This window comes from Palaemon carinicauda, chromosome 38, assembly GCF_036898095.1.
Source record: "Palaemon carinicauda isolate YSFRI2023 chromosome 38, ASM3689809v2, whole genome shotgun sequence".
In the NCBI taxonomy this organism is placed as follows: domain Eukaryota; kingdom Metazoa; phylum Arthropoda; class Malacostraca; order Decapoda; family Palaemonidae; genus Palaemon; species Palaemon carinicauda.
The window spans coordinates 1,422,522-1,438,339 of NC_090762.1; the positions used below are offsets into that span (position 1 = coordinate 1,422,522).

The 15,818-nt window shown below is 37.7% G+C and overlaps 1 protein-coding gene across 7 annotated transcripts in view; it reads right to left on the bottom strand.

The window, feature by feature from the left end:
• Positions 1-5,651: 5,651 nt before the first annotated feature.
• Positions 5,652-15,818, bottom strand: part of LOC137630370 (uncharacterized) — a 103,700-nt gene continuing 93,533 nt past the window's right edge. For 2 of the 7 annotated variants that reach the window (XR_011041700.1, XR_011041698.1), the window contains exons 9-10: positions 14,915-14,959; positions 7,655-7,748 (exon numbers count right to left, since the gene is read on the bottom strand). Coding sequence is in view for 3 of the 7 variants with exons in the window: in XM_068361800.1 (XP_068217901.1) it covers positions 7,449-7,748; positions 14,915-14,959 (345 nt within the window). In the remaining 4 variants the exon portion in view is untranslated. Of the gene's footprint in view, positions 7,749-14,914; positions 14,965-15,818 lie in introns of all 7 variants that reach the window. The other 5 variants (XM_068361800.1, XM_068361803.1, XR_011041699.1 and 2 more) reach the window with 5 other exon arrangements.

Below are 15,818 nucleotides of genomic sequence, written 5' to 3' on the forward strand. Positions count from 1 at the left end.
CCTATCAACTCTTATCATAAGCTTCCTCCACATCCATAAACACAACATACACCTCCTTACCTTTTGCTAAATATTTCTTGCATATCTGCCTAACTGTAAAAATCTGATTCATACAACCCCTACCTCTTCTAAAACCACCCTGTACTTCTAAGATTGCATTCTCTGTTTTATCCTTAATCCTATTAATCAGTACTCTACCATACACTTTTCCAACTACACAATAAAATAATACCCCTTGAATTACAACACTCATGCACATCTCCCTTACTCTTATATAGTGGTACAATACACGCACAAACCCAATCTACTGGTACCATTGACAACACAAAACACATATTAAACAATCTCACCAACCATTCAAGTACAGTCACACCTCCTTCCTTCAACATTTCAGCTCTCACACCATCCACACAAGATGCTTTTCCTACTCTCGTTTCATCTAGTGGTCTCCTCACTTCCTCTCTTGTAATCTCTCTCTCATTCTCATCTCCCATCACCGGCACCTCAACACCCGCAACAGCAATTATATCTGCCTCCCTATTATCCTCAACATTAAGTAAACTTTCAAAATATTCCGCCCACCTTTTCCTTGCCTCCTCTCCTTTTAACAACCTTCCATTTCCATCTTTCACTGTCTCTTCTATTCTTGAACCAGCCTTCCTTACTCTCTTCACTTCTTTCCAAAACTTCTTATTCTCTTTATATGAATGACCCAATCCCTGATCCCACCTCAGGTTAGCTGCCCTTTTTGCCTCACTTACCTTGCGCTTTACTTCCACATTTTTCTCTTTATATCTTTCATACTTCTCTACACTATTACTCTGCAGCCATTCTTCAAAAGCCCTCTTTTTCTCTTCCACTCTTACCTTCACTCCTTCATTCCACCATTCACTGCCCTTCCTCATGCTGCCTCCAACAAACTTCTTGCCACACACATCACTTGCAATCCCAACAAAATTTTCTTTCACTAACTTCCACTCCTCCTCTAAATTACCAGTTTCTCTTACTTTCACTGCGTCATATGCCATTTTCAACCTTTCTTGATAAATACTTTTTACCCCCAATTTTATTAGCTCTTCAACCTTCACTAGCTCCATTTTATATCCACCTACTATATTTCCCCACTCTTTTGCTACAACTAATTTTCCTTCCACCAAAAAAGGATCAGACATACCGTTAGCCATATCCTTAAACACGTGCATGTCTTTCAATCTTCCAAACATTCTCTTAGTTATCAACACATAATCCATTAACGCCCTTTCTACCACTCTTCCATTTGCCACTCTTACCCATTTATACTTGTTTTTATCTTTCTTTGTGAAAAAACTAGAACTTATCACCATCTCTTGCTCAATACACATATCTACCAGTCTCTCACCACTCTCATTTTCACCTGGTACGCCATACTTCCCAATGCCACCTTCTACCTCTCCAGCGCCCACTCTAGCATTTAAGTCACCCATGACAACTACATGATTCCTTCTACACACCTAGTTAATTCATTCCAGAACTCATTCCGCTCTTCACTTTTCTCACAACCTGGCCCATACGCACTGACAAAAGCCCAACATTCCCTACCCAACCTAACCCTTACCCACATTAACCTAGATGATATCTCCTTCTATTCCACTACTTTACCTGTCATCCATTCACTCAGCAATAAAGCCACATCTCCTGCTCTTCCCCTTTCAATCCCAGACATTTCACCAAACATCACTTCACCTTTCCCTTTTATACTTGCCAGAATCATAAAATCACTGCCTCAAAGATGACGAATACAGAACCAAAATCAAAATTCATCACGCCTTCAGATAATTTTTGTTCTGTGTGATGATTTTTCTACTTTTCATTAAATTTAGTTCATCACTTTCTGCATATAGCTTCAAAAGTTAGTTATCTTTATGTTTCTTCAAGTCATAGATAATTATTGTTCCAACACCAAGCTCCTCAATAGATTTCATGCTTACACTACTTTCAAGTTTTATCAATAACTCAACTTTTTCTGTTTTAAATGAACATAAAAACTCTCTCATTTTGCTAATAGCTATAAGCGTATCTCCAGGCTTTATTGACACAAAAAGCTGCAATCAGATTATATAAAGTGAGAAGTGGTTACTATGGCAATTGATAATAGCAAAGTGATACCATACCATATGAGGATCAGCTGTACTTCATGGAACCTTCCATGCAATGTGGAGTTTTCTGTTTAACACCATTTCAAAACCTTTTGTACTTTCGAATTTCTGATGAAGGCCCCTTAACTTAGACATGTTCTAAACATACTACATACAATACTAGTAACTATGCCATTTGCTACTTGCATACTCACCAACTGTTCCGTTCTTGTTGATACTCTGTGGATCATTATGGATGATGATTCTTCAGATGCCTACAGCAATGTGGTACAGTGATGATGGCATAAGCATCACAGAAGGTTCTAATCATTTGATGAAAGAGGATGAGGCTCAGTTGGATCAGTTTTACTTGATAAAAGTCGAGATATGGATGGCCCTGAGATGAAGTGAGTAGCAGGGAATACAGAGTTGTGGCTCAGCAGAAGGTGATGTTGATGGTACAGTTTCACCAGCAGACAATGTTCACGGTGCTTGGTTCTTTACTGTTTCTCAATCAGTAGAATTATTTTGTCTTTGTTAGAAACCTTATTGTTTATTTTGTCCTTTTTAATTCATTATACAGTATGCCTGCTAAAAAGGTAGAATAGCACCCATGATTCCTCAAGCCACAATAATGGACCGTTCTAAATGTGACATAGCCTGTTATTTTGTCTTGTGATTTGCAGGACATTCTAAACACTTCAGTGAGTTTTTCTAGTTAAATTCTGTAGCCCTGATTCGTCATCATCGTCCTCTTCTGTTAATTATTTAAGGAGCTCTTTTAAATCCTTTTCCCAATGCTTCTTTATACATTCAATGACATTTTCACTCAATAGGTTTAACGTTCTGATGTGACCTAATTACATTAATGGTTTTAAAAATATTTGACATTGCCATTTATTGCTGGGAAGCCTGTAATATCATTAATGACCTTAGATCAAAGATCCTTCCAGCAGGCATTGACTATCTCCGGCTACAACTCGCTCATCGTACCTTTAATAAATGATTAAATACGTATGATGGGCAAAGAGTGTTACAGTAATTCAAGCCTTTGCTGACAATGACAACATGCAAGGCTGTTATATTGGCATGAAATTCATCTATGGGTCCAACAAAAACACCATTACTCCAGATAGTATGTTTGATGACAAACCATCCTTAAAGAATGGACAAATCAGTACAGTACATGAATTCTAAATTTAGAATTCATTTGATCATTTCAATGTTGTTAGGTTAGTTAGTAATGCACTACCTACCTTAACACTCATCCAAGTTTCCAGAATAGCATAAAGCATTAAAGAAGGCCAAAGCGGTGGTCCAGGTTAGGGGGCTACATTCTGTGTACTATGGAAGGGAGAGCACAAACAAAATCCTTCTCTGTAAAGCTGGTAAATTACTGACTAGAGTTACGGTCTTGAACATATAAACATATGTGTTATTCAGTGGAGAGGTGAGGGAGGGAGAACCCGTTGAACGCACAAAACGGAAAACGGGAAATCCGCTCAACCACCAGAGCAAAGAAAGAAAACGAGAGAAAGGGGTAACTCGTGACTGCGAACAGAAAACGGGGACCCCTATCTCTCGCTCTCTTGGACACAAAAACAGGACTAAAAATCACACAACACTATTATAAACGTATAAAATAAAAATGTACATCCATATAACACTACGATCGAAGAATAGCAACTGCTAAAACTTTAAATAAATAGCACAGTCGAGTGACGAACGCCTCGGAGGGGCGGGCACTAAACAAAAACAAAGCTAAATCGCTATCTCGTTCGTAGGCTGGACTTACTAGCAAAAAGTACCATGAGCATAAATACACAAAAAAATAAAAATAAAAATAATAACGGTTCTAAAGGCATAAGGCCAGGACTTAACCAAGAACCTAAGTGACAGAGTACTAAACGGGCAGACAAAGATGAATTCCCAACAAGTGAACAAACAATGGCCGCCATGAAAGGCCAGACGGGAATTAAAACAGACTATACTGGATATAAAACAAAAGCCCGGTACAATAAAATACTGTCAAAACAAACTATGGTACTTAACATTGGAATGTGTGAAGATGGAGCTTCGGACATGACAAAATAAATCCACGATTGATAAAAAAGACCGAGAGCACCACAAAACAAATCAACACATAGTATTCCAAAAAGAAGGATGTAGTTCAGATGGCGCTCGCGTCGTGGCGTGGGTGGTGTGGCGCTGGTGGTTGGCAAGGGCCTTTGTATCGGCCCATCCCTTTGACGAAGGAATTAACTAAATGGAAGACAACCTGTGAATAGTGGATTTCACGCGCCTTTGCTTTATACACGACACCCTAAAGGTGCTCGCGCGAGGGTTGTAACCTCAGCATTCCATGCTTTTATCTTTCTCTGGTATAATTGGAAGGTTTTATCAGAAAAGGTATATAAGAAGGACTCTTTTCACCCGGCGCCACAGATCGACCCAGAAAAAAAAAAACACCTACATGCAACATGCTGATAACGCTGAATTTTTGGCCCACACCACACACACACAAAGCAATACAGCTTAGAAACACTATCTTCAATATACTATAGTCTATTTCTTTTATCAAGGCAGATTTGCACCGACTCGCACCGGTGCCCTTTTAGCTCGGAAAAGTTTCCTGATCACTGATTGGTTAGAATTATCTCGTCCAACCAATCAGCGATCAGGAAACTTTTCCGAGCTAAAAGGGCACTGCTGCCAGTCGGTGCAAATCTGCATCGCTAAAAGAAATTGACTATAGGCACTTGACTTACAATAAAAACAGAAGTCACAGTACATTAAAAAAAGCATCACCAAATCAGAATGTGCCTGTGTGCACCGTTAAGGATACAAAACTGTATTTAGTAGAATTTTAAAAATTCCTTAGTAGCATCTTTTTTCTAATGTGAACTAAATTCTATGATGTGCTGGAGGACCAGGGTTATCAAGAAAAGTATCAGAGACGGACTATTATAACTCAGTCCAACTGTCCCTTATGTTGCAGATGCCTGAACTTTATATTGATGCCCTTTTAAACATAAACCTCAATTTTCCTGTTTGCTGGAAACTATGAACCCTACCTGTAAAGATTGGAATGCATTCACTGTGCTGTAGTGTGAAAAGACTTTATTTAACTTTAGTACCACACTGACATAGTAGTATCCTGAATGTTATTTAAAGATGAATTTTTTGTCTTTAAAATTCCAATTTGTTAAAATGTCCATTCATATCCTATTTTCTCATTGATTTCTTTTCCTTATATAAAGTTCCATACAATATGCTTGAATTTACACATTCATAAAATTATATACTGTACTTACCACTCTAATAAAGGGATTTTGACGAAGGAAAAATCTATTTCTGGGCGAGAGACCTGTGCCGCCCTCATTTAGCAGTTATATACCTTAGAAATGATGCTAAAGGAGCATTTCACTGGGCGGCACAGGTCGGAGCCCAGAAATTAAACTATGAAATTAATGGATTAGAAAACGTAAATAATATATCAACGTACCCTTTCTTAGGGCTTCACAACATAAAAATATATATTTTTGGCTCTCATTCTTTATTTACGCTTATACAATCATACAGACATAACATAAACAGGAGTTACAATTTATGCATTTACAACTATTAAAAAAAAAAGAGCAAAAAAATATTAAAAAAATTAAGTTATACAGCTTGATTTCCAGAATCAAAAGATATATAAACATAAAGCACAGTACTGTACATGAAGATAATACTTTGCCCTCTGTAACAATGGTAGCAATGGCACATAAAATGATTCAAGCTTGAAAAAGGGATAATAACAGCTCTAGAATTCTATTCTTTTAGCTTAGAAAACCACATATCAGATACAATAGTACTTTATCTACTTAAATATTCCAGACAAAATTATTTCTGGGTGTAAAATATTCTAAACACCAGTGACACTAGAATATGGTACTTTGAAAGTAAGTGCTGCTCAGTCAAGGTAGAGTATAATCTCTATTTTAAGCAATAAGGCCTTCCTTGTTTTGAGTGAAATTTTATATAAAAAAATGATTTAGCCTCACAGTGAAAAGCAATGTGACGGCAATCATATTTATTGTCGAGGAGAATTTTCCAAGAAAGACCTCAATTATTTGATCTGCGAAGCCTATATGAGCAGAGTTACGGACAACTACATCACTACACTGATACACTAATGTGTGACCTGTCCAAACATATTTGTAAATTGGCTGTTAAGGAACATGCAGTAAAAGCACTCTTGTATTTATATAGCTTGTTGATCATCACTATTATCTTAGGTTAGTTACTATAGTCTCTTCTTAAGATTACTTCAGTAATATATAAATTTTTAAGGTACAGTAACAAACCTGGACCATGCTGTGCTGTAACAACTCATATATACACGTGCACTCATGAACTTTTTTTTTCTGTATGATATGACTTTTTTAATAAAAAGCTAGAGAAATGTTTGGATGCAAAATATCATTGCAGACAAACTTGAACATGTAACTCGTATAAGATACAATACAATATCAGTCAAATGACTCTTCATAATAAATGTGACCATTAATTCTCCCTGTACAGCATAAGAACACCACTTGCAAGTAAATGCTAATATTTCAATTTAAAAGCTTCTCTTTTATATACAAAACTTTAAATATGATTCCCATGTTAGCAATCACTGTATTCTTATATATGTACACCACAGCAAAATATTCACATAGGAAGACCCATACTCACCCTTTTTAACCTGTCTAAATCCTTCAATAAGGAAGTTCAATTAATTCATACTGAATAACATTTGTGCAGAAAACCAACACAGCTTGGAAGGTGTTGAACTGGGAATTAAATGAAAATACAAGAACTTGTGGTATACACCATTAACAATGTAACACTGGCTTTGTTGCTCTACAGCTATTGGTCCATATATTCAAAATCATACCAAAAAATGCAAAATATAAGTAAACAGTAATCAAATGCCAACTTCAAACTGCACCATTATAAGGGGAAAACACAAAAGGAAATTGATATTATTTGTTTCAGAGCTGTTATGGTAGATAAAAAAAAATAAAATCATCCTTGCAAGTAAACATTCTCATTCATATGGCAGAAATTCTAATGAAATCTGAATACTTGTATTAGGACAAAAGAATAAATGGAGGAGGAAGGAATGAGAACATTTAAATCCAGGTTCAGTATCACTTGCAATATCTGGAGTAGAATACTGTAGATCTCTATCTGCAGATATGCTTTTATTCTCCATAAACCTCTAAATCACAGATCATACACATTAACAATGAAAATAAATTGCATTACTCTTGACATATGTGAGCTACTAATATTGATCCAGTTTCACTCAGATTCAGATGCAGCTTCAAGGGAGCTTGCTTTCACAATAGTTGCCTGAGCTCGCGTTCTGGAGGTTGAGCCTGTTGTCTTTCTACCCTGGGAGTTGACTCTTGGTCGACGAGTTGACCCAGTGCGAGTCTTTGGTCGAACAGAATGCTGTCCATGTGCAGTGGAGGCTACTGAGGCTAAAGAAGAATGTGAAGAGGACTCTGACATCTCCACCTCATTGTTTAGAGACATTGTAGAGCCTACACGTTGGGCTCTTGCCCACTCTGCCCCACGTGTTACGTCTGTTGCATTAATCTATTAAAAATAGAAATATAGTTGCATGATGTAATTTTCAGCATAGACATTAGAACAATGTTTATGAAAGTAAATTACAAAGAGGTAAATTCAATTTATAAACTTTCAGATATAAGAACCTATGTGTGCTATTTATAAAAAATAACTTTTTTTTTCCTAAGTATCCTTTCATACAGAAAGTGTTGATACATCTGCAGGAGAGCTTAATTAGTGTTAGAAATATCAGTTAACTGAAAACATTCGAGTCAGGGATGTTGAGGGTTATAAACTGGATGTCAAAGTTATGCTTGTTGCATTTAAGAAATTTTTTACTTGAAGACCAACTCTTGGAACATTCTGTATATCATTCATATGTATTTTGAGCATGGTCATTCTCTTAGGAAATTTCCATGAAATGTTTAGCACTTTTGGCATCAATTCTTTTAAGACCACTTTTCAGGGCGGCAAGAGTTCTAAGGATAAAGATGGATCTTATCAAGGGCATACAGTACATATGTATTCATGTTTCACATACAATAGATATATCCATGTATTATGTATTGTACAGTCCTTTGTGTACTGTATTTGAAGTACTGCACAGTATAGACATGTATAATCTATATGCATATATGTATACTGTATATAAATTTAGTAATAAGCTCTTTTGTCTATATTAATATATGTAAACTTCTTCAGAGTACATTACAAGTGAGGGACCTAAAAAACGAACAGTAAACATATAAATAAGAATAAAAGACAAAACAGAAAACCATTAATAGTAACATGCATAGGCAAACAAAAATAGTCCACAACCAAAAGTTGGAATTGAACATAAAATCCTTAAAACAAAACTGCTACAAAGTAGTTACAGTACATTATTACAAATTTTAAACTCTTAACATAATCCACTTTATACAAACCCTTACTAATGTTGAACATACAGTCCGACTTTACTTTTTATAATACTTGGCTATTACATTTCTTTTGATACTATCTTTGGGACACAATAACTCTAGAATTTTCCAGCTATAAAATGATTATAGTAATTCATGTGAAAGAAAAAGGCATAAGACATAATTCCAACAAGAACACAATTTTATTGATTTATTCTGGTTGCTAGAATTTTACCACTTTGACTGATAATGTTGATTTTGTTAATTGTCAAAAAAAGTTTCATTATTAATTTTGAGTTTACAATTATCAGATGCGATATAGCATTATTTTTCACTAAAGTTCAAGTGGATGATTTGCTTTTGGTTTTTATCCATGAGCTATGCTATCATGGTCTTTCTACCATCTAATACTCTTTTTTTAATTAATCGTTTTGTGTATCAAATGTACAAAAGTCATATTTAACACTTTTACCCCCAGGCTATTTGGAAATTTCCAACCCTCAACCCCCAGGGGTTATTTTCTCAAGCACATTTTGCAGTATATTTTTTTTTTTAAATTGCTCTAACAGCCTTAATTTTTGTCATAGAAAGGTCAGGTTGGTCTCATTCTCTTGGAAAACTATCAAAAATATGCAAAAAAAAATTTAAATAGCAGTTTTTTGCAAGGACGTACTGGTACGTCCATGGGGGTAAAGGGATGAGTTTTGTGAAACGTACCAGTACGTCCTTTGGGGGTAAAAGGGTTAATGGAAATGTTTATTAAAAATTATTTGGATGATAATGTGCAATCCCTTGTTTTGCTTTTTGTAAGTAATATCCATACAGAATTTTTATTTTGTTGTTTTGATATGTCGATGTCATTATCTGCAAGGGACTAGTAAATGAATATGTATCTCTTTTCTTTGTAACCCAAATTTAGTGGTTCTTGGTATTAACCCTTTTACCCCCAGGCTATTTGGAAATTTCCAACCCTTAACCCCCAGGGGGTTATTTTTTCCCCAGCACATTTTGCAGTATATTTTTTTAAAATTGCTCTAACAGCCTTAATTTTTGTCATAGAGAGGTCAGGTTGGTCTCATTCTCTTGGAAAATGCCTGAATTTATTCAAAGAATTATTAAAAACATGAAAAAATTTATTTTTATAGCATTTTTTTGCAAGGACGTACCGGTACGTCCATGGGGGTAAAGGGATAGCTTTTGTGAAACGTACCAGTACGTCCTTTGGGGGTAAAAGGGTTAAATTTACTACTGATGAAGTGCGATTCTGTATTACCTCTTAGATTTGTCAATAAGCAGGGTAATATATCTAAGTTTTGTTTAGAAAGCTCACAAAACTTTATGAATTTACGCATCATCGGTAACATTTTTACTTCATGTTTTCTGTTCTAATATGGCCATACTAGGAGGGAGCACATCTGCTATTCTAATCAATTGAAGCACTAGAGCCATCTGGATTTAAACTTCAATCTAAGTTTTGACTTTCTTGCTCTAATTCTACAAATAATCAGGCATGCTGTACAATTTCATACTCTAGTTTCAACATTAAAATCTGAAATTCTTGAATTCCCTGATAGAGAGAACAGTGTATAAAGGTAATAAGTTAACCCTTTAACCCCCTGGCTATTTGGAAATTTCCAACCCTTAACCCCCAGGGGGTTATTTATTTCCCAGCACATTTTGCAGTACATATCTTTTTAAATTGCTCTAACAGCCTTAATATTTGTCATAGAGAGGTCAGGTTGGTCTCATTCTCTTGGAAAATGCCTGATTTTTTTCAAAACATTATCAAAAATATGAAAAAAATAATTTTTTACAGAATTTTTTTGCAAGGACGTACCAGTACGTCCATGGGGGTAAAGGGATGGCTTTTGTGAAACGTACCAGTACGTCCTTTGGGGGTAAAAGGGTTAAAAGAAATAAAGCTTACAGTCAAATGAATCTTGAAAATACTACTGTATTTAGTACCACCTATTGTATGCTATGCAAGGGATATATAGTTGAGGCAGGCAAAGGATTGAAAGCAGATACAGAACCAACAGTAAATTAAATTAAGGTTTACAGAAATAAAGGGAAGAAACTTTGAATACATGGAGTAAGGCAAACATAAATGGATATATAATTCTAGAAGTCCCACAGAGAAAGCTAAAAATTCCCAAACTCACACTAACTTGAGTTTGAAATGAAGGGGGGGGAGAATGGGAGGAACTTGCAGAAAAAATGTCTATTACAGGAGCTCTCCAAACATTTACCAGAGTAAATTTAAATTAGAAGAGCATCTAAGATATTTATAGGTATATTATTTTCTTTTCCAAGAATAATTCTTTATAAAATTTGAATCCAAGCCAAATTTATTTGATTTGGTAGCTAAGAATTTATAATAAATCACTACTGTACTATGAATTCAATATCCTTTTCTTCAATATATACATTATCCCAAAATATTTTGTATAGCTCTAACATTTTTGTAAGATTCAAGAGAACTACATGTAACAATCAAATTCATGAAAGTATTTATTTACTCAAGTAATTGTAATTACATTTTTTTTTATTATTATTACTTCACATTGGTAGTCTTTGTTACTTTATCATTCATCCTGTAAATGCAATAATGCCTAGCTTGTCAGATAGTTTACGGTCTGGCCTTTTGATAATAGGCAAAATCTGAGAAGTAACAAAGACCTGGTCTCTCCTGAGATTACTCCAATCCTCAGATCAAGATAAACTCGAGATGTCTCAGAGGAGCTCGAGACTGTTAGAATCAGCCAGTTTTCCTGAAGTCTTCAGAGATGAGTCCAATCCTGAAGGGAAAGGTTGACTCTAGGGTAAAAACCCCTGTAACAACCACCTTCAGTGCTATCTAAACTAAAGCACCATTCCTCGACATGACAGCCTGAAGACAGGTGTCCAAGAAAAAGAACTAGGAGTATGAGTCCTAGTGGTCAATCCTGTACAGGAAGCCATGGGCTAACTGCTGGTATGATTGCAAGCTTTCCCCTTGCATAATAGTTTGAAGACCAAAGTTGTTCCTCAAGCAGAGGCTAAAACTGGAGACTTCAGAGACTTCAGTAAGAAGTGACAAAAGAAGCTCAGCAGTATCTTGACGAACAGTATCTTCCCACGAGACTGGATGTTCTGATCGTGAGGATAAAGAGAGAACTGCTTCCCACCAACTAAAGGAAGATGGAAGAGAAAAGAGAGTACACTGTATGCTCTTGTAGTTTAGATGTGGACCCTCTGTCCTTGGTGAGAAAGACGAACCAAGTACTTCGATCTCGTAGGAGGGTTTTTTTTTTCCATTACTGGTAAAACCTCACTCTAGGATGAGAAAGGAAGATATTCCTTTGGAACAAGTTCGGCCAAAGGGAGAGCTCCGGCTACGGAAGAGAAACATTGTCCAAGTTCATGAAGAAAACTGAGTCTCGTGAAGGGTTGGGCAAATATGTCTCCAGGAAAGGATTTCACGGATGGAGGCTGAGGGTGCTAACACAAAAACATGAGGACGTATAGGCTGACGTAAACCGGGAGCACACAACATGCCGACAAGCTCTGGAGTTCTAGTAGGTCCCCCATCCCATGGTTGACCGGAATTCTAGCAACTAAGCTGCCATAGCTCTCGCGTTAGACAGCACTGAATTCCATTCTCTAAGACAGAGAGAATGAGAGGGATGATAACTCGATGGGGTTGTGTCTTCCGATGCAGGAAGAGGAACAAATTCAAAGAATCTACCTCCAAAACCACATTAAAAAACTGATTAGTTTCCAGAGAGTGCGCACCTAGCGTAGTTCGTATCCAGGCAATGTCTGGTCCCGAGGTAGTCCTATACCAAAATGTGAAACAAGGGAGGAGGTAGCAGTAACCTGGTCCATGAAGCACATGGCACGTAAGTCATTCTGTAGTAGGAATGAAGTGCAGGTGAAGAACGTACGTTCATGACGGACAAACGTCCACGAACGTGCCGGATTCGATGAAGAAACCTGGTTAGATGAATGCAGGTTCTTCCAAGTTCGGGAACCGAAGGAACCATTTTTATGAGAAACAAACAAAGCCCTCAAAAGGCGAGAGGGTATGAAGCGCCACCCCACTCGTTGATAGAGAGTGCTGGGCTAGGTTTGACGAAAGGAAATCTGTGTTAAACTCCTTCAAATCTACGTAGGAGGAATGCTGAAGTAGCTTAAGCCTAAGAGAGAGGTGAAAAGACAATCTTTGTCATCTAGATGAGAGTACTTTCCGAAGAGAGATCCCCGGGAGGCCCATGCTTCAATAAAGTGAGGATCTCATACAAAATGGATCGTTGAGCTGGTGATCGTCAAGCTGACGATCAGAGTTGCTATAGGCAAGCTGATGATTGGAGAGTTGCTACCGGCGAACGGTCTAACTATGAGCTGGCGCTCGGCAGTGGGTGAGCTGGAGATCGGCAATCGGCGAGCTGGCGAACAGCGATCTGAGATGACAATCAGTGAGCTGGCTAGGGTTGAGTTGGTGAACAGCACTGTGTCGACGATAGGCGAGCTGGTGATCGGCGAGTTGGTGACTGGCGAACGACGAGTTGGCATTTGGCTATTGATGAGCTGCCGATCAGCGAGTTGACAATTGGTGATCGGCAGCTGGAGATCGGAGATTGGCAGGTTGGAGATTGGTGATGGACAAGTTGGCGATCGGTGATCGACAAGTTGGCGATTGGTGATCGACAAGTTGGCAATCGGAGATGATGAGCTGGCAATCGGACAAGACTGTTGGCAAGACCAGTATAAAGGGCGAGAAAAGTCATGCTAGAGAGACGAGACAGCAGGATGAGAAGAATCTAGACAAGAGGAGATCTGGGCGAGCTTTGCTCCAAAGATGAAGAGCAGGAAAAGGATGAATCCAATTCCCACCGAGGGAATTCCCTGAAGGGAAGAGCAACAAAGGTGAAGGAAGTCTCCCCGTGGATGGAAGGCGACCAATATCTGCTACCACCGTCGGCAATTCTCTCCGCAAGCAAGAAGATTGCTGAACAGTGGCTGGTGGAGGGACTCTCCCTAGGAAGGGAAAGTTCCAACATCTGGAGGCGAACCTCCAGGTAGCACTCTCTGCTTTCCTCAACAACTTCTATCTTAAATCGAAGATCGGCATAAAGTGTTGCCAGAGAAAACGGAGCTGAAGCTCATTTCTGGGTTCCCCTGATGGGGTTACCCGCAGAACTATGAGGAGTTCCGAGCAGCTACTGCTGCGGAGGTCCGGGATTGCCACAGGCGAAGATATAGAATATAGAGGCTGGCAGGAACATTTGAATTTTCCCTCCTTACATTGGCTGCTAGCACTGAGGAAAAACAAAAATGAGAGGCGCAGGTATCCAGAGCGCTATCTGTAAAGAGGAGTAATGACCGAAGTCCAGCTCTGGGTAGGCCACAAGAAGCCTCCCACTGATGAACTCGCAGGGAGCAAGCGATGTCAACATCCTAATGGAGGATAATTCAAAAAGATGACTCCCCTGTGGTGGAGGCCAAGGCCGCTGCACTCGGAGAAGTGGGGGAGATCACCAGCCAATGGGTTTCCGACGTCAAAGGGGAAGATACCAAAGAGAAGGTTTCTTCGTTCACGAGAACGCCGCACCACACTAACATGAAAAAAACAAAAAAAAAACAGCAACATTCACACTGTCATGAAGGGCAGAGGGCAACAGGAGAAATAGAAAATGGCCTTAAATTAAGACTCCTTTCTCCATTTTAGCTTCCCGAGTTTTAGCTCTAGCTGTAATGGAAGAAATAAAAAATCAAATACTGTATAAGCTCTTCTCGTAAATGACTACACTCAGCAAATTGCAGGAGCATGGAGCATGCAAGACCTCTACAAAGAAAGCATTTGAAATGAGGATTCACTTTTGCCAATAACAGATTATTCACTTACCACTAGCCTAAAATTTTGGTTTTACAAATTTGTACAATATACTGTACCTCTATTAATACCGAAAAGGAATTGAGCCCCATGCCATCTAAATGCAGAAATCCAAAGCAAAAAAAAGTCGTTATAGCCAACACTACAACATTTTTAAGAATGATTCAAAATGGAAGTGGATTAGAGAGGACTCGGTTTACTCGCTTGTTCGTTTCACTAGCACCTCTTTTGTGTTCTTTGAATGAATGGCACATGAATTTCAGGTAATTTCATTAGAAAAATAACTCTATAGTGCGAATCAACCCAAAGATACAAGTAAAAAAGGAGTGCTCCACAATGTGTCATTAGAAGACCAAAGGAAAACAGGTTGGGTTAAGAAGTGAATATGTACCATCCCCAGAGAGTAGCGTTTTTCTTACCTGTTGGAAATCACGTTTGCTTTCTCCTACTAAATTCTGGGCATTCTGCTCTCCAAATACCAAAATGAAAAGACTACAGTTAACACAATGGTTTGTATGTTCAGGTGAGCGCATGCATTACAACAAGACACAAGCAACTAATTTACATCACTTCTTTACTTAAACTATTTCAATAATCAGGCAAAATACAATGCTGTAATTTTGAAGCTGGATATAAGCAAAGGAAATACTGATGAAGGAAAAGTCCCTTCGAGTCTTTTTTTTATGATTTTACATAGGATGCAGTTAATTCATTTGCAAAACTATCTTTTAAAAACTTTTCCTGTACACAAAAAACAGTGAGCAAGGAAAGAACAATCAAAATGCATAGTATGGATGCAAGACAAGAAACTTATATATGAATCCATTTAACACAAAGCAAAATATTAAGAAAGAGAACTGCTCTTGACAAAAATAACATATAAATTGCACTGAAAAATGTCCTTAAAAACCACATTAAGATCAGAAAAAGCGACAGAATTGTCATATACTGTACATGAAAATCTTTTTATCCTAAAAGTTTGTGGCAGGCATAACTTTTATTTGTGTCCGATCTACCGGAATCCAGACATGGATGATTCTATCTTTAATTGTCTTCTTATCATTATGGCTAAGATACAAGAAGATGATAGAAAGGCTTCTTTTGTCTTTGTTGGTGATTTTAATGCTCACCATAGGGAGTGGTTAAGTTCTATCTCTCTTACTGATTGCCATGGCTTAAGAGCTTTAGACTTTGCCTCTGAATCAGGCTGTGAGCAAATCATAAATGAAGCTACTCACAGGTCTGGTAATTGCTTGGACCTCGTATACACTGACTCCCCTGGCGTTATAACTAGTAAGGTTGGTTCTCCAGTCAGGACATCTA